Source organism: Engraulis encrasicolus, chromosome 11 (genome assembly GCF_034702125.1).
Source record: "Engraulis encrasicolus isolate BLACKSEA-1 chromosome 11, IST_EnEncr_1.0, whole genome shotgun sequence".
NCBI lineage: Eukaryota > Metazoa > Chordata > Actinopteri > Clupeiformes > Engraulidae > Engraulis > Engraulis encrasicolus.
The window spans coordinates 6,182,447-6,202,190 of NC_085867.1; the positions used below are offsets into that span (position 1 = coordinate 6,182,447).

The following is a 19,744-nucleotide window of genomic DNA, read 5'->3' on the forward strand; positions in this document are numbered from 1 at the left end:
ACGCACACAAACACACACACAGGAACACAGAGGAATACACACACACACACACACACACGTACACACACACACACACACACACACACACACACACACACACACACACACACACACACACACACACACACACACACACACGCTGTGTACACACAGACCCCCTCCCCCCAAGTGCGCACACATGTACACACACACACACACACACACACACACACACACACACACACACACACACACACACACACACACACACACACACACACACACACACACACTGTGTACATACACACACCTAGGTACAATACATAGAGGAGTATGTAGACCTGCACATACACACTCCATTATTTGAATAAATGCCCACATTATTACCACCCAGGGCCGCTGACAGCTTTGGCAGGGCCTAGGACAAAGTCATCTGAAAGGGCCCACAAGCCCAGTAAATGCAATGTAATGATGACCCAATTCTAGGCCCCCTCTCTCTCTGGGCCTGGCACAACTGTCCTCTTTGTCCCCTGATACCACCCCCCCCCTCCCCACCACACACACACACACACACACACACACACACACACACACACACACACACACACAGATTTGTCATGTGTCCTAGGGCAAGACCCACTCTCTGCACCGTCTACTGAGTCACTTTGTGTTCTCCCCCATCCTATCTTTGCCTCCCCCATCATCTCCTGTTTTTTTCTCCTTTCTTAATTAGTTTTTGTCCTTACTTTTCTATTTTGAGTAACTCTTTCTATTCAGCAGGGATTATTAAGGAACCTCAGTACTAACTAAAGCATCATATCTATCCTCAGATTACCGTGATCATCATCCAAATTTACACGCTACTATCTCCCTCACCTCTCCCTCACCTCTCTCTCTCTTGCTCTCTCTCTCTCTCTCTCTCTCTCTCTCTCTCTCTCTCTCTCTCTCTCTCTCTCTCTCTCTCTCTCTCTCTCTCTCTCTCTCCCCCCTCTCTCCCCCCTCTCTTCTTTCTCTCCTACTCCTCTGTCTTTTTTATTGTCTTCCTGGAGTGCTTCCCATGATGAAGACCTGTCAAAGTCATAAACAAAAAAAACATCAAAGAGGCAGCGGGTGGCACAAAGCAGCCACTCAGTATGGCTGGGACATTTATTGTTGTTGTTTTTTTATTCCCCAGAAAAAGAGCTGTCTAGATAATATGGGCTGACATGTTTACTTTATACATTTAGGTGTGAGAAAATGAAGGCCTTTGGCTATGTGATGCAAAAAATAGTTTATTTTTTGGGTGAAAAAAATATTACACAAATGTCCCACTTATACACACTCTCTGCTGTTGGAAAACAAAACAGTACAATACTGTAGATGATGAATACAATGAAACTGTTTGCATATACAGTAAGAAGGCTGACACATACCTAATATCTTGTTTGGAGTTTGGCATGTCACAAACACATGCCACATGCAGCTGCTGAAATGTCCATGTGTGATGGATGATGAAATAAGTCATTTGAACATCATACAGTTGCCTACGGTACGTCTGTGTGAGTCATGTAATATTATGTCATTTTTGGGAAAAGCCTAAAGCCTTACATATTTCTCTATATTTAATCTTCATACAATACTTCTGTACATTCTTAAATCTCTGTCTATCTCTCTATCTGTCTGTCTGTCTGTCTGTCTGTCTGTCTGTCTGTCTATTTGTCTGAATTTCTTTCTCTCTTTCTCTCTCTCTCTCTCTCTCTCTCTCTCGCTCTCTCTCTCTCTCTCTCTCTCTCTCTCTCTCTCTCTCTCTCTCTCTCTCTCTCTCTCTCTCTCTCTCTCTCTCTCCCTCTCTCTCTTTTTAAGAATGTGATATATGATCTGTTGGTAAAAATTGTTTTAATAAAGTATCCTTAAAATTCAACATTTTCTCTCTCCCTCTCTCTCTTTCTCTCTCCCTCTTTCTATTTCCCTCCCTCTCTCAGGGGAGTTGCTGGATGGCCAGCGTGGTCTCGTGCCCTCCAACTTCGTGGAGTTCATCCAGGACAAGGAGAAGCTGCCACCAGACGGAGGGGGAGGGGGAGGAGGAGGAGGAGTGGACGACCTGGGGCCCCTCCTGGCCATCACCTCAGGCGACGGGGCCGGGGGCCTGGGTGGTGGTGGTGGTGGAGGTTGTGGAGGGACTGGAATGGAACTGTGTCTGGCCGAGCCTTTGGCTTTGGGGCCCTGCAGCAACGGCACCGGGGGCATAGGAGGCCCAGGTCAGGAGGGTGACGAGCTTGGGGACAACGTGGTGCCTTACCCGCGCCGGATCACCCTGATCAAGCAGCTGGCCCGCAGCGTGATCGTGGCCTGGGACCCGCCGCAGGTGCCCCTGGGCTGGGGCTCGGGACCCGCGGCCGTCAGCGGCTACAACGTCCTGGTCGACGGCGAACTTCGCTCCAGCGTCCCCTTAGGCGGACGCACCAAGCTGTTGCTGGAGAAACTGGACCTGGCGGGCGCCACGTACCGCGTGTCCGTGCAGAGCATGACCGAGCGGGGTCCCTCGGACGAGCTGCGGTGCTCGCTGCTGGTCGGCTGCGGCGTGACGGTGGCGCCGTGCGGCCTGCGCGTGGATAACATCCTGCGGGACTCGGCCGAGCTCTCTTGGCTGCCCAGCAACAGTAACTACGCGCACCTGGTCTACCTGGACGGCGTGGAACAGGCGCTGGTGCGCCCATGCTGCTACAGGTACCGTTATCTAGCCTGATTAGCATCATGACTTTCAAATCTCTTATGTGGCTTTTCCACTACACACATTTTCCCGGTGTAGCACACCTCAGCCGCCAATATTTTGCTTTTCGACTTCTCTCAACTCGGCTCCCATTAGCTCCCATCAGCTCCAAATCCAGCGTGCTGGCTGAAACGATCTAAACGGTGTGTTGACATCCAGCTCACTGATTGGTCAAGAGGCGTGACCTCGCGTCCCACGTCTTCACGCTGGGATCTTCAAAAAGGCCTGGCACTGCCCACGTGCTTCAGCGCCACCCCCTGGCCGGACGCACGCTTTGATAATGGAAAACCAGACCAATCCGGGTTGACGGCCGCACTCAGATCAATATAGCCCGACATGGCACCGCACTGCACGGCCGGGTTTAGATGGAAAAGCCCCATTAGAGACTTGGTCTGACCAAGAGCATCACAACTAACATTCTTAACCCATTTTGACCGGGACACGCACATGTGTTGTTTTACCTTTGTCGCCGGGAGTGACGTTCATGCGTTTTCAACAATGCAGGCATTTTTAAATTATTTTTATTTTGTCTGAGAGCCTGAACTTCACATTGGGGAGGTAAAAAGGGGTGTGTGTTCGTCATGCGATTAACAAAATCTTTCCTGGTTGGTTTTAATACAGAAAAATCATCTGAACCTTTTTGTCAGCGCTGTTGTTCTCTGTCTGATAATTAAAAAAAAAAAAAAACAGACGGTAGGCTAACGACCATGGTTGATATAAGTGACGGCCGTTATTGGGCGATATTGACGGCGATATTGACGGTGATATTGAGGGCTTTGGTTTACATTTGATTAGCAATGGGAATTAAGTTCAGATGGACATACCTGATGATAGATAGAGGTCAGTGAATGCGAGCGATGTTTGAAGATGAGCAGTAAAACTTGCCATTTATGCCAGCTAATATGCCGACAGACATATACCGACAGACAACCGACAGACTGCATGTAAACGACAAGAAACGGTATACTCCAATAACCTGATTATTGTGGCAATGCAAACGGGCTAACTGTCGACTACTACAGGTGTTGTTTTGGAGGTCTGAAGGCCACCACGGTCTATAAGGTGCGCGTGGTGGCCAGGCCCCACCAGATGCCCTGCACAGTATCAATAACCTGATTATTGTGGTAATGTAAACGGGCTAACTGTTGACCACAGGTATCGTTTCGGAGGCTTGAAGGCCACCACGGTCTATAAGGTGCGAGTGGTGGCCAAGCCCCACCAGATGCCCTGGCAGCTCCCCCTGGAGCAGCGCGAGAAGAAGGAGGTGGGCGTGGAGTTCTGCACCCAGGCAGCAGGTCAGACATACCCAGGTGCTGCTGACACACACACACACACACACTCCTACACACACACACACACACAGACACACAGACACACAAAAACGCACACACACACACACACACACACACACACACACACACACACACACACACACACACACACACACACACACACACACACACACACACACACACACACACACACACAGAGAGAGACACGCACAAATGCACGCGCACACACACACACACACACACACACACACACACACACACACACACACACACACACACACACACACACACACACACACACACACACACACACACACACACACACACACAGGCCGCAGGTCAGACATACCCAGGTGCTGCTGACACACACACACACACACACACACTCTTACACACACAGACACACACACACACACACACACACACACACACACACACACACACACACACACACACACACACACACACACACACACACACACAGAGACACGCACAAATGCACGCGCACACACACACACACACACACACACACACACACACACACACACACACACACACACACACACACACACACACACACACACACACACACACACACACAGGCCGCAGGTCAGACATACCCAGGTGCTGCTGACACACACACACACACACTCTTACACACACAGACACACACACACACACACACACACACACACACACACACAAATACACATCACACGCACACACACATGCACAAATGTTCACTCACACACACAAACACACCCACACACACACACACACACACACACACACACACACACACACACACACACACTCACACACTCACACACACACAGGCCGCAGGTCAGACATAGCCTACCCAGGTGCTGCTGACACACAAACACACACAAGTACACGTACACGTACACGTACACGCACGCGCGCGCACACAAACACACACACAGGAGCCATTTACCATACACCATACAAATACAGTAGATTTACAGTATAATACAGACTTAAACAAACCCCATGACTGTAAGTGTAGACACTTAAGGAAGAAAAATACGCACTCACAAAACTGCGTCTCATTATTTATTTATATTACCACCATGTCCAAAAATCAAACGCGTTTCGGCTATCAAGCCTTCATCAGTGCGTGGTAATTGATTACTTTCATATTGCAAACATGCATTGCATTGTAAATATCAAGAGGTTTTTGAAACTGAATTTTCCATCCTATATTGAAAGGAACCGACAGTCCTTGGTGAGTAATTTTGGATACCAACAGTGATCACAGCCTCTCCTTAACAGTGATCACTTCCTCATCAAAGAGAAGCAAAAGAAAGAGAGTGTACCGTATTCGTGTACTGACGCGCTTTTGGAGTATATCCAACCTGTATTCTGTAGTATTCACTGTGTGATGTGGGTGGTGTGTGTCTTTCCCTCTACACATATTATTTTCCCTTTTTCACAGACGTGAACTAGAAGAGCTAACACAATTATTCCACCTACATTACTGCTATTTACAGTGCGGTTGCGTGAAACAATGCAGGATTATATGGCGAGGCCTCTATGCAATATGCAGATGATGCAGGCAAGCAAGTGGTAAACCCTGATTTGTGTCGTTTTGTCTATCTTGCTATTGATGGATGGAAAATGTAATTGAATTTGCCTGGATAAAAGACAGGATGGCAGGTTGGTGTTTTTGTTCTCTGGAAGGAAGGAGAAGGTGAAGCTACAGTATACCTTTTTGTGTGTGGAATTAGAAAAGTGAATTGGTGTTTGTGTGTATAGGAAGTTATTCTTGTAGGAATGCTCCGTTGCTGCGGGTAAATTAATTGTATTCCGTGCACGATGCTTCTTCTGTTATTGATTGTTTTAGCCCATCAATAGCCATTTTGCCACACATACAGTACATTATCTCTTATCCTCACATTGCAACAAAATTATTTATACAGCTGATGTCATTCTTTCTGTATGCAGTGGAAATGACATTTGATTTCCCATTCCATACACGAGCAGTTGTAGCCTAATGGGTATGAAGTTGGGGAAGTTATAGTCATAATATCCCTAGGTTGCGGGTTGGAATTTCATACCTAGGATTTTCCGTCCATTAATATTGCTAGATTTTCCATTACCGGTAGTTTGTCCGCTAATATTGCTAGAAATCCACATGACCTCAAATACATCTACAGTGTTAACCCTGCAAGTGAATTCAAGTCCCTTTTCCTTCCTCCAGTACCTTCATGTTTGATGAGTTTTTCATGCAACTCTACGTATGCCTGTGTCCATAGATCCCCCACTACCCCCACAGGAGCTTTGGCTGTAAATGTTGCAGATCTGAATTCCATGCCAGTAGAAGTACTGCATGTTTGGTGACACCTACATAACTCTAAGCATCTTTATAGGGAATTGGTATGCCACGTGTGATGTAATAATGAGCAGTGTGATAGGTTTCTCATGGACTTTGTGCCCATAGGTCCCCCACCCCCACGCGAGGTGCAGGTGATGTAATGTACAGTGTGATGAGTTTCTACCTTGTGCAGCTCTACGTATGGCTGTGTCCATAGGTCCCTCACTACGATGTAATGAACAGTATGATAGGTTTCTCGTGCAGCTCTACGTATTGTATGCCCACTCCATAGGTCCCCCACTACCCCCCCCCCTCCCCCACAGGAGGGGCAGGTGCTGTAATGAACAGTATGATGGATTTCTCATGGAGCTCTGTGCCTGTTCCCGTGTCCATAGGTCCCCCACATCCCCCCCAGGAGGTGCAGGTGCAGTGTGGCCCCGGCCCGGGTGTGCTGCAGGTCTGCTGGAAGCCTCCCCAGCTCACCCCCCTCGGCACCTCCAACGGGGCCAACGTCATCGGCTACGCTGTCTGCACCAAGGGCCAGAAGGTGGGTGTACGAGTACTAGTACGAATCAGTATACTAATGTCAGAATAGGAATCAACATTACTAGTTATTAGCAGGGTTGCCAGATGAGACCAAAATATTCAAAACCCGCATAGAAGCATCAAATCGCACCGAAATCTATTGATTCTATGGCCAACAATTAGCCAAAAAAACGGCCCAAGTACCATTTTTACTCGCAGAGGGCCATCCTAAGTAGCCCAATGGGACGGGAAACCGCCCTATCTGGCAACACTGGTTACTAGTAGCCTGTAAATGCCATTAGTAAACTGACATAATAGACAGCTATGGTGAGTCTCATGGAATGATATGTTCTCTTACACTTACACGTATCTTGCAGTATAAATAGGAATCAGCAATATTAGTCATTTGTATCCCGTATAAGTTACCATGAATTACAGTCTACATTTAATGGCATAGACGCATACTGCATAGCACACACAACATACTGATTCTATGGATACAGAATATACAGCACCATGTGGACCGTCCAATGATACAGTATACAGGTCGATGGCACCGGCACTACGTATGAAAGGGAGAACAGGGTGTAAAATGCATTGTAATACACGATGCATTTGAGTAACATGGGGTCTTGTAGCGTGTCATGTATTCGGCATAGAGGGTAAGCAGACAGCATGCATGGCACATATGGAAGGATAATAATGCATGTTGGAAAAGCATGTGAGAAGCCATAGTGGCCACTACCCAGATCAGAAGCTGCATGGCCAGGGGACTAGGGGACTGCAGTGGGGCAGAACGACGTTCTTGTGTCTGGCTGTTACGTCTGTCTGATGTGAAAGAACTCAGTGCCCTGTGTGTGTGTGTGTGTGTGTGTGTGTGTGTGTGTCTGTGTGTGTCTGTGTGTGTGTGTGTGTGTGTGTGTGTGTGTGTGTGTGTGTGTGTGTGTGTGTGTGTGTGTGTGTGTGTGTGTGTGTGTGTGTGTGTGTGTGTGTGTGTGTGTGTGTGCGTGCTTGCAGACTGGGTCCAGGTGACGTCATGACATTTTGCTTTCAATACTAAAAAAGCCCACTGGAGTCTGTTCTGTTGCATTCAAGTTTCCACTGCAGATATGAACTCTCCTTTTCTATATAGCTCTCTGGCGCTCTCTGCTGGAAGAAGAAGGATGTGCATTTTGCAGATCTACACACATAAGCCATCTGCACAAATAACCTGGTGCCATAGAACTATAGGCTACTGATTTTGTACAGTTAAATTCTGTACAGATATATTCTATAACAAATTAATTTCAGTCAGGTAAATTCTGCAACATTTCCTACTGTAGTCTGTATATGGATTTTGCATATTTTTTCGTCGGTGTATGTCTGTGTCTGGGCATACATGTATGTGTGTGTTCTCTACATGTATTAATTTGGTTGCACTTCATTTTACTGTCCCTTACTGTTGCATTGATTAGGTACACTATAACAAACTATTTAACAAAAAGTAACATTTTGTACTTTCAATATTCTTAGATTTAGGATTATGTATGTACCCTTTAGTGGAAGTACAAAATATTACATGTTGATTCATTCAGCTACATTAATAAAGTTACCCTTGCTTTTGTATGTCGTCCAACCTTTTCACAGATAGCGGAGGTGATGTTTCCCCTGGCCGACTACGTCACTGTGGAGACCAACCGCATCGCGTGCCTGGAGGCGCGTGAGGTGGTGGTCCGCACCCTCTCAGCACAAGGCGAGTCACAGGACTCCTCCGTCGCCACCATTCCAAGTAACCTGCTGCCTCCCCCCGGCCCCCGGCCCCCCGGCCCACACCCCCATGCACACGTTCCACCCCACCCGCCCCACCTCCAGTCGCCCCTCCCCCCCCCGCCCCCGCTTCCCGCGCCTCCCCACCCCGGCTCCCAGCCCCCGCAACAGCCGCCCCAGATCCACGCCCCCCACGCCCCTCACGCCCCCCACACGGTCCCCCACCCTTCCCCATCCCACAGCCACTTACAGCCCTTACCCCCACCACCACCACAACAACACCCGCCCCTGCGACACCTCCCTCCCCACCCACCGCACCCGCACCCACAGCCCCCTCCTCATCTCCGAGCGCTGCCCCCCCACCAGGGCCCCCAGCAGCAGCAGCAGCAGCAGCACATCCCCATGCCCCAGCCCCACATCCCGCAGCTGGCCCACCCCGCCCAGGGCCCGGGCCCGGGCCAGCCGCAGAGACCACTAAGTGCCAGAGAGCTGGAAACCAAAGATCAGCAGCAGCAGCAGCAGGGGGGGGCGCCACCGCCGGGGCATCATGGGCCCCCACCCCAGGGGGGGCCACCAGGAGGAGGGGGGCCACCGTGGGAGCCCATACGTTCGCCGTCGACGCCAGGGGGCATGCCGCGTCCTCCCGGGGTGGGCCCCCCCACCCACGGACACATGCTGGAGGCCCCGCCGCACCCCAACCGGAGGTCGCCCTCGCCCCAGAGGATCCTGCCGCAGCCGCGCGGCACGCTCATCCCCGATACCGTGGCCAAGGCCATCGCCAGGGAGGCGGCGCAGAGGGTGGCGGCCGAGAGTGGCAGGGTGAGTAGCGGACAGATGTGTGGCAGAAGTAGTACTAGAAGTAAATTGACAATCACTATGTTTACATGGTGTTTTTAATTCCGAATCAATAATTCAGAATTAAATAGTTCCGTTGACTTTGATCATGTAGGTCGAGAGTGGCAGGGTGAGTAGCGGACAGAGGTGTGGCAAAAGTAGGACTACAAGCAAGGAGCAAGGACTAGGAGTAGTTTAAACACAGGATATTAATTTTGAACGAAGAGAAGACACCGGAGCAGCTCAGATGGGATGCTTTTTCTTTTTAATTCAAGTGCACAACATGTTAGGGACTAACGTTTCAATGGCAAGCCATCTTCATCCATGGCTTGCCATCGAAACGTTAGTCCCTATCATGTTGTGCACTTGAATCCCATCTGAGCTGCTCCGGCATCTTCTCTTCGTTCAATATGACCTGCCTCCCTCCCGTTGATGCACCAGATGTAAAAACAGAAGCGCGTGGAATCCCTTTTTTTACAGGATATTATTTAGTTGTTGCAACATATAGCTATTCCACTGCACCTAATAGACACAGATGGTGGTGGCCGAGAGTGGCAGGCTGAGTACTGGACAGAGGTGTGTCAATAGTAGTACTACATGTAATGAGTAAGGACAAGGAATAGTTTAAACACCCTTACTAAAGAAATCTGAAAGCCATGGTGTTGTGAGTGAGTGATTGGAAAAGTGTCACCTTTCCTCAGCACTTTCCCAAGTAGTAAATGATAATCAAATCAAACCCCCATGAAATAACAGCAGATTTACGTAAAAGGTGAGGTAAAAATGTATGCTTTTACTCAGACCGATATCATTGCCTTGAGCACTGAACAGCTCTTCCGTGACCTCAACTTCGACATTCTTAAAAATAAAACAAAAAACCCCATGAAAATCACCAAAACCTTTGTTCCTTTGTACCTTTGTTCGCAATTTGCTCAGTTTCACTCTGCCCGAGATAAGACATCAGGATACAGATTGCGTCACATGTAACACATTATGGCGTGCTTAGCAATGTTACTGTTGACACCGCAGGAATATGTTGATATTTTTGTGGTTCCAAAAGCTACATGTTGTTGAACCACAAGCCACAAGCGTTTTTATTATTATTACTGTTTTTAATCCAGCAAGCATAGGATTACCAAAATCAAATGTACAGTAAATTGAAAATCTGACAACCAGGGATGTTGACTGTGTCCAGGGGCGGTTCCAGACATTTATTCTTGGGGTGGCAAAGGGATGGCGAAGTGTATTTCAGGGGGGCATGCTCCTACACTAAGGGAAAATTATAAACACTATATAATCGACACACACACTTATGTGATACAGTGAATCCCTTAAAGTGAAACCCTGCCTGCACCCTAAAGTTCTATGTCTGAAATGATGTCAAGCATTAAGGCTATTGGTCAAAATCAGGGCTCTTAATTGGGGTGGCAAATCATATTTCTGGGGGGGCAAATGCCACCCCCTGCCACCCCTTAGAACCGCCCCTGACTGTGAAAAGTAATTTGAGGAGAGAGAGGGGATAATGTCATTGCACCTCAGTAACAAGATGGACGGCTTACATGATGATGGGAGACAGGGTTTAAATAGATGAAGGGTCACTTAGGGTGCTGCAAAATAAGGGTTGCATCACCACTTAGGGTGCTTCAAAATAAGGGTTGCATCATCAGGGAGAATTGAATGATGCTGTGTTATCGTGTTCTGGATCACAAGGTGTCATGACAATGCTCTCTCTCTCTCTCTTTCTCTCTCTCTCTCTCTCTCTCTCTCTCTCTCTCTCTCTCTCTCTCTCTCTCTCTCTCTCTCTCTCTCTTTCTACCCCCATCTCTCTGCCACTGCCTCTCTTTCCCTCGGTCTGTCTCTCTCTCTCCACCCCTCCCCTCCCCTCCCTCGCTCTCCCTTTCTTCATAATACCCCCTCCCTCCCTTCCTCCCTCGCTCTCTCTCTCTCTCTCTCTCAGATGGAGAGGAGGAGTCAGCCGTTCCACCAACAGGGTTCTGATGAAGAGGAGGATGAGGAGGGGTACGGCCCGGGCCGCCGCCGAGGGGCCTCCGTGGACGACTTCCTGCGCGGCTCCGAGCTGGGCAGACAGGTAAATGGACCGCATTCATATAGCGCCTTTCCACTCCTTATAGCACTCAAAGCGCTTTACATCGTATGCCTCAATTGCCTCACATTCACCATACACACTCTCATTCACACACCAGTGGCAGTGGCCACCCTGCCACCAGGAGCAACTTGGGGTTAAGTATCTTGCTTAAGGACACATCGATGGGGTTACGCAGAGCGGGGCGCCAACCTGCAACCCTCTGGTTTGCTGATCGGCTCCTCTACCACCTGAGACATCCCCCCCATCCAGTGTATCATCCCTACTCGTCAATCCCTGACTACCTTGGACCAACCTTGGAGTCTAAACGTGACGTCCGCCTCAAATGCGCCCCCTTGTGGCAGCATAACTTCACTGACGGCCAGGGTTAGGGGCGAGTTGGGATGACACTGTGTAGTAGATATACAGTACAGTACCCCCAGAGATTCTTTAAGTATATAGAGATATGCCAATGTAATAGATTGCTATGGGCACCTAACATGACCAGGTTCCGGTCTGCCTAAAGGGCCGTGTCATAATACTCCTAGCATTGAATAGAACAGTCCTTAGGTCTGCCTAGGTCTGCCTAAAGGGGGATTTCTCCCCACTCCCCCTTGCAATAATAGAACCCGGAAACAATGGGCCAATGGAACCTCTCTCTCTCTACTCTCTCTGGTACCCCTGTATCAGAGTTGGGCAGACAGGTGGGTGGGTCAGTATATATACTGTATGTGTGTGTGTGTGTGTGTGTGTGTGTGTGTGTAGTTGGTGTGTGTGCACGTGTATGCATGTATTGATGTGTCTGTGTGTGTGCATGCGTGTATCCATGAATGTATTTCTGCATTTATTTGTGTGTGTGTGTGTGTGTGTGTGTGTGTGTGTGTGTGTGTGTGTGTGTGTGTGTGTGTGTGTGTGTGTGTGTGTGTGTGTGTGTGTGTGTGTGTGTGTGTGTGTGTGTCTGTGTTGCTGCAGCCCCACTACAGCCAGAGTGAGGAGTACCACACAGAGAGCAGCCGCGGCTCTGACCTCTCAGACATCATGGAGGAGGATGAGGAGGAGCTGTACTCCGAGATGCAGCTGGAGGAGGGGCGCCGACGCGGCTCACACAATGCCATGAAGGTAAATACACACACACGTGTGTATTTTATACACACACATGTGCGAGTGCACACGCACGCACGCACGCGCACACACACACACACACACACACACACATGCTCTATACTTACCTCAATTACGGTACAGGAAACACTCTTTTTGCTTGAATGGACACATTCCATAGTTGCTTGTTTAAGGCTAAAGCAGGAACGTCCACCTTCATCTAAGTGCTAGACTAGACTTACGTACCTTTAAAGTAGACCTTCTAGAATAGTTTTTCTCAACAGGGGCGGTACAGCCCCCCAGGAGGGCGTTGGGGAGCCCGCGGGAGGCGTTGAGAAGGATACAGCCGAGAGGGGGCAGAGCTTAGTTGCCATTGGGGGGAATAAGTCCATTTGTTTTTTTAATCATAAGGTGGGCGTTGGCAGGCTTGGGATGGGGTCAAGGGGGTGTTGGGAGGCTTAGGATGAGGTCCATGGGGCATTTGTTCAAACAAGGTTGAGAACCACTGTTCTAGAACTACTGTAGTCTTTAGAGTAGATACTTTATTGATCCCGAAGGAAATTAAGAATGTTTGTCACATTTTCCCTGTAAAGCACTACAACACTAGCCTGGCGACGCCATCCATGTACTCCACCCAAAGATTTTGGTTCCGCGCATCGTCTGGCAAAAGCCTCGAGCTCGGTTCTCTCAGTGGTTAGCCAATCAGCAAACAGTTGAGTGGTTACGTAGAACTCATCCGTGAGCTCTGTTACTGATTGGTTAAGGTAACTATACTCACACTTTCGTTTTGATATTTGTATGCTTTTGCGACGCTATAACCTAACAGGCATGCTAATAAAGCACAATATGGGTTTTAATTTGAGTTTGGAACTTCAATTAATTTAAATGATAGAGTAAGATCAGACCATCTCCCATCGTCCACGGAGACGGATTCCTCATGGCTTTTGCCAGACTGATTGACGGAGTCAACAGTCGGCTATTCGCCCAGGCTACTACAACACGACTGTTTAATATGTCTACCTGTGTGTCAGGTTTAGTGTATTTGCTGTTCATGTGATGGTACTGCAAATTTAATTGGCGATAATAACGATTATGAATAACTAACTAACCAACTAGCTAGCTAACTGGCTAACTAACCATAACCATAACTATGGGAACTACACAACTGGGTTGCGTTTCTCGAAAGCATAGTTGTTAGCCAGTTAGCTACTTGGATAGTTGGCAACGGGAAATTGCATTGCAAACAAAAAAATAGCTAACATAGTTAGTAACTATGGTTTCGAGAAATGCACAACTGATCCGTTATGTGTTTGTCCCGGCAGGGTTCCCCTTCGTCTGGCCGTTTGGAGCGCGGGGATAACCGGAGAGGTCACGGAGGACACCATCCCCAGCGTCGACCCCTCATGGTCCCCTCCATTGGTCAGTCACTGTTGTCCTCATTACCATTGTCATCGTCACAGCCGCAACTTAAGCAGTGTTAATTCAACACCTAGAAAATATGGTCAAGTACACTCTACGAAAGAATATTAATAGCACATACAGTTATTAAACACAAGATTGTGTTTGGTCCAATTCGCCTTTGGCTAAGCCCCGCCCTCTTTAGTTACAGTTGCTAGGTCGGACAGATAAACTTTCAATGCTGAGATATCAACGTGATTTATGCAGTGACTGCAAATTGCAGCAGTTATTCACTCATAATAAATAAAAAACGCATTCATAGTATTGTGAATATAAGTATTTATTTTCTGAACGGTCATGCGATGCATCACAGCTGTTATGGGCTCTTCTATGGGTATCGATATTTGTAACCAGCACCATGGTAAGCTGAGCTCGCATATCTTTTGAGCCCTGACTCAAACTTGCTAGACGAAAACGAAATCACACAACTTAATGGCTGTAGTCATCTTCAAAGCTACCACAGCAATGTGTAACATTAACGTTTGGCGTTTATATCTTCAGTAGCTTAACAAAGTCACGTCCATCAGCTGCTAGTCAAAACAAGTGACCGATAGTTAACTTTGCTAGCGGTGTTTCTTCATTAATTAGGTCAGAAATCCAAAATCCTACTCTGAAACAGGTTCGTGGTTTGCTTACAACCTTACTGAAAAGGGACATGAATGAGATGGTGTCATGATCGGAGCACACAAAGTATGTTTTTGATCCGTGTGCTTTCTAGTCGAGTGTGAGGCTGCCGAGACCCTTCAAGGCAGACTATTCAGCTGCTATATAGTAATATTAGTCCTGTTTTAGGTAAAGAGGAAAGTGATTACCACCTGTTACATCGCGGGGCGACTTGCACATTTGTCACAAATACCCAAGGCACAATTTCCAATCATATTTTAATAATAATACGACAGTATCTCGCTAACTACTTGAAAACATGCGATTTCAGCATTGAGTTCAATGGAGCGCTGTCAAAACTGTCCGAGGTTTGTCCGAGGTCGTCCTTTTGCTGCACTGTGATTGGTCAAAAACCGCTTTAGGGCGGGCCTTAGCCAAAGGTGAATTCTGCAGGGGTTAAATTGACTCTGCAAATTTACGGGGACACATAATCTTTCTTTGTGAGGTCTTTTGCGGTGTAGTGTTTGTTTTATTGTGTGTGCTCCCTAAGTAGTTTAGCGAAAGCTACCTTTAGCCGCCATGCTATTCCACCTCTGACAGTAGGCCTACAGTAGCCGGAACTGTCTGCGCAGTTTGTCATTCATCCAGGTCATTCAGTAGTAGTCAAAGGAGCTAAGCTGAAAGCATCTAGACATCTTTAATCTTGAAACAACTATAACGGTGTCCAGTTGCTTACCGCTTCATTCCTTTGAGTAGCTGGTAGTTTTGTCGTGGGTTTCCATCAGCTTCTTGTGTTTGCCAACTGCCTAAATGTAAATTTAATTTGTCATGTCCACATATTTTCTTGCAGTAGTTTCTAGTAGTTTTTTTTAAGTTGACACATTCTCCATGGATGACACCTCTACAGTACATGGACATTGCAGGGTTAAGGGGAAGTTTTATGACGAGAAGAAAAACTGATTAAGAATATTTACATGAAGTTATAGCATAAAGGAAACTTGTGATTTAAACCTCAAAGGCAATCCATGACCAATGTTCATGTTAACTGTATTTCTCTTATAGAAACTTTTAGCAGTTGACTACATTGGTTTACATTGGTGCTTCATACCTGTAATAGTTTTCAAAGCTTATGCACAGAGAGAGTATGGTAAGCTGTTCATGATGACAGCATTAATTCTTTTGGTGCGGAATAGCCCTCAGGTTGTCTTATGATGGGTATTTAATATTGGCCATTACATGTCAAAACTTTCCAGAACCCTTATGCAAATATGCCTTTGTTACAGTATTTACCCGTAAGCTATTTTAGATAAGTGTCTTTCAAGTAGTGAGGATGTTGTGACCTTTGGAAATCAAATGAAACATCAGATAGTAAATGCTTTATGATCAATTGGATTTGAGGTCAGTGGCACACTTTTGTAGAGATCAAACTTCTACTCTTATCAGTTACCGATGAAAACATGAAGCCCTTTTAGTGACCTTTTTTGGGGAAGAACTATTCTCGAGTGATGATACCCCCTTTCCTACCTTGCCATACTTTTTTGTGCCCCTACTCTCCCTTCCTCCAAACCCTGCTCCTTATCCTACCTTCTCCTGCCCCATGTGCCCCCTACCCCCTCTCCTCCCCCTCCTGTGACCTGTGCATGGTAACAAACCGCCCTCTAATTGGTGTTTCCATAGAGATAACGACAGAGAGTAACAGTGAGGGGAACCTCTCTCCCGTCAAGGAGGATGGTTACTATGGCAATGTAGCGCGCCACAGGACACGCTCCTCTCGACGCGCCGGGCCTCAGCCTCGGCCTGCCCATGGTATGTTATGTCTCCGCAACCCCTCTCTGCCCTTCTGGCGAGGGGAGGGAGAGAGAGAGAGCTGAGAGAGAGAGAGATGAGAGATGAGAGATGATGCTAGTCCATGCCAGTGCACTGCACTCTCCGGATGATGCCTCTCTTTTGCCAGCCCTAACCGCATGATGCTGGTTTGCTGGTGTGATGGTGTGCCTTGCCTGCACAAAAGGGACCACAGTAACCCTGGCCTGCCGCCATGCTCTGCCCCCCCGCCCCCTGCCCTTTCCCCTTTGCCCTGCTCCATCACCCCAGCCTGGCCTGGCCTGTGTGCCTGTTTAATTCCACATGACTTGACTTGACTTGACTAGCCTTGAGCACCAGGGAGGATGCCCTGCCCTGCCCTGCCCGTCCCGGCCCGCCTGCTCGCCTGCTCTCAGCCGGCTGTGCTGTGCTGTATCTATCTGTGGGAGATGCCTTGCCGTGCCGTGCCGTGCCCTGCCATGCAACGCCACATGTGATGTTGGCAAGACTTGTGATATGATATGATATGCTTCTTGAGACTGCTCCATGAGAAAGCCCCCAGAACGCCCATCCACCGACCCACCCTCCTACCCACCCTCTCCTCTTCCGCCCTAAACCACCCCCCCCTGACCAACCTCCCCAACCTCACCCCCCACCCTGGCACCCAGTCCCCCTCCTCCAGCCTCCTCGTCACTGTTCCCCAACCCCACCCCCACCCCCCCACCTCCACTCCTTCTCTTTGCACTTACTGAGATGTGCTGCCTGCCCCTCTTCCACCACCACCAACCCCCCTCCCCCACCCTGCTCTCACCACCCCCAACCCCACCCCCACCCAGCTCGCTCCACCTTCTCAGATGTGACCGACCGCACCTGGACTACTTTTACTTCTTCCATGCATGACAACATGGTAAAAGTCAGGTGTGCGGTGACGCCTTTTAACCATTCAAAGGAACAGTGTTGTCTTTTTTTTCTTATTGCTATAGTAGAGGACAACCAACTTTCTTACTTTCTATAACATTACACAGGCATTAGTAGACTACTAATGTGTAGTAGCAAACCAAAAACACAAAATGTTAAGGTAGGTGTATTGTATGTGAGTGACAACACACAATTGAGGAGTAAGGATTTTTTTCCCAGTTCTTCTCGAACTTTGCTGGAACACTCTACTGGTCCCACAGAAGTCTGTGCTAAAAATATCGTAAAGTCCTTATGGCATCATAATGAGAACTCTAATGAATTCTAATCACATATTTGTCATGGTGCTCCTCAAAGGGTTAGAGTGTTTCACCATACTACAGCCACTTGTGGCAAGTGCCCCAATTAGTTCTTGTTGAACTGAATGCTGGACTTTTCCACTGCCCATAACATGATAACCATACAGTACCATAGCCAGCAACTTTGGATATTTTGTTGAACGAAATTTGAAATGTGAAATTTGATGGGTTTCAGTCCAGTATTTCATGTTCAATACATTTGATTTTTTTACTTCCATGTAGTGTAATGAAACATGTTCAGTTATAAAGAAAAAGGTACAGATCAAACTTCTTTCAGGGGACTTTTCTAATTTTCACACCCACCATAAAGGCAAAGTGAGGTGTTTGAGGAGTCTAAACAATCCTAAACACATTGGCCTTTTTTGTCAGTCACCGTAGTTCTTCAAGTATGATCAGGTATACACAGCCACTCACTTTGTTCTGTAGTCAGTCATTTGTTTGAAGATATTGTACACATTCCTAAATAAAATGTATTTTGGTCATTGCAGTTCTTCAGTTAAATTTGAGAGTATTTGATCTTCAGTTTGAGCTTCACAGATTAGACACCTAATGAGCACCAGGTTCTACTCCATGCATGAGTCCACAGTGCATTAGTTGAGATCTGTGTGTCTGTGAATGTCCTCGTTTCCGTGCTGTATTCAGTTTGCAGTCTGTTGGTCATCGTCGTGGGTCTCTGGCTTGCTTCCCATCCACATTGAGGTGTGTGTGTGTGTGCATGTGTGCGTGCGTGCCTGCGTGCCTGCTTGTGTGTGTCTCTGTGTGTGTGCTTGCGTGTGCGTGCGAGCGAGCGTGTGTGCGTGCGTGTGTGTTTGTGAGTAGGTTTTTGTTTGTGGGTCACCTACATCCTCAAGGTGCCTCCAGATTGCACATTGTAGCTGGGCCTGCTCCCCCTGACTCTGAGCCCTCTTCATCTTCAATTATGTAGCGCGCACCATAGCAGTTTGCCACCGGTGGGTGCAATGGAATAGTTGCGCCCAGGGCAGCTGACAGCTATGGTCGGGCCCAGGACAAAGTCATCTGAAAGGGCCCAACAGTCCAACAGATACAATGTAATGCGACACCAATTTTGGGCCTCCTCTCTCCCCCTCTCTTTGTCCCCCCACCCTGTCGGCACCCCTGGTTGCGCCCTCCACCATCATAATAATCATGGCCCTGGGCAGGCACCGTACCATTTTCCACAATCAACGTTTACACTTTGTTCAACCTTGAACACGAAGACCTAGCTGGGACATGATCTGATGATATCACTGAAAAGAAAAGGCACAGCTCTTTTGCAGAAACACCAAGCTACCTATTACTCTTGGCTTCTGCAACAGCAGGTGGCATGACTGTAGCCTGGTTCTCACAGACGGTGCGTGTGTGTACACAAGCAACTCACCACAAAAAAAATCCTCCAAAAACGTTTTCTGTTCATCTCTAAGGAGTCAATATAGTCTATAATCTGTCCTGTGACTCATCAATGCGAGCTGCCGTTGATATTTAAGCAATACATGCTCCGTTAATTTTCTGCTCGAGGAGAGCATGTTACTGTAATGGCAGCGCTACCAGGTAGTGTGTGTACAGCTCTGCTCCAGCAGGGGGCTCTGGAGCTACACACATGCACCGTCGGTGAGAACCAGGCTAGCATAACTGGCCATGTCATGCCAAACAGAGAGGAGAGCAAACTGAAGCGGCACAGGCCTAATGTCTGTGACTTTGAAGCTCTATGAGTGTTGGTCTGCTCAAATCTTGTATTGAGATTTCTCAAATAGAGGTCTTAACCCGCATCTTTCAAATTCTGTATGCTATTGAAGCAGCAATCGATCAGATATCTCCTTCATTCGACTTTACTTATATACTGGCAGGGACAAAAAGATAACTATTCTGTGATTATCTTGCATTAACTCAGCACAAACCTGCCCCATTTAGCCGTTAGAAATGCTTGAAATGAATGTGCTCCCAGTTGGGGAAAATTTTAAAAATCAG

The 19,744-nt window shown here is 47.7% G+C and overlaps 1 protein-coding gene across 5 annotated transcripts in view; it reads left to right on the forward strand.

The window, feature by feature from the left end:
• rimbp2a (RIMS binding protein 2a) overlaps positions 1-19,744 on the forward strand; it is a 142,719-nt gene that overhangs the window by 114,884 nt on the left and 8,091 nt on the right. For 4 of the 5 annotated variants that reach the window (XM_063209803.1, XM_063209806.1, XM_063209805.1 and 1 more), the window contains 7 exons: positions 1,941-2,685; positions 3,884-4,023; positions 6,751-6,902; positions 8,507-9,445; positions 11,415-11,546; positions 12,513-12,659; positions 13,964-14,060. In XM_063209803.1, coding sequence (XP_063065873.1) covers positions 1,941-2,685; positions 3,884-4,023; positions 6,751-6,902; positions 8,507-9,445; positions 11,415-11,546; positions 12,513-12,659; positions 13,964-14,060 — 2,352 coding nt within the window. Of the gene's footprint in view, positions 1-1,940; positions 2,686-3,883; positions 4,024-6,750; positions 6,903-8,506; positions 9,446-11,414; positions 11,547-12,512; positions 12,660-13,963; positions 14,061-16,379; positions 16,895-19,744 lie in introns of those variants that run through there. The other variant, XM_063209807.1, reaches the window with a different exon arrangement.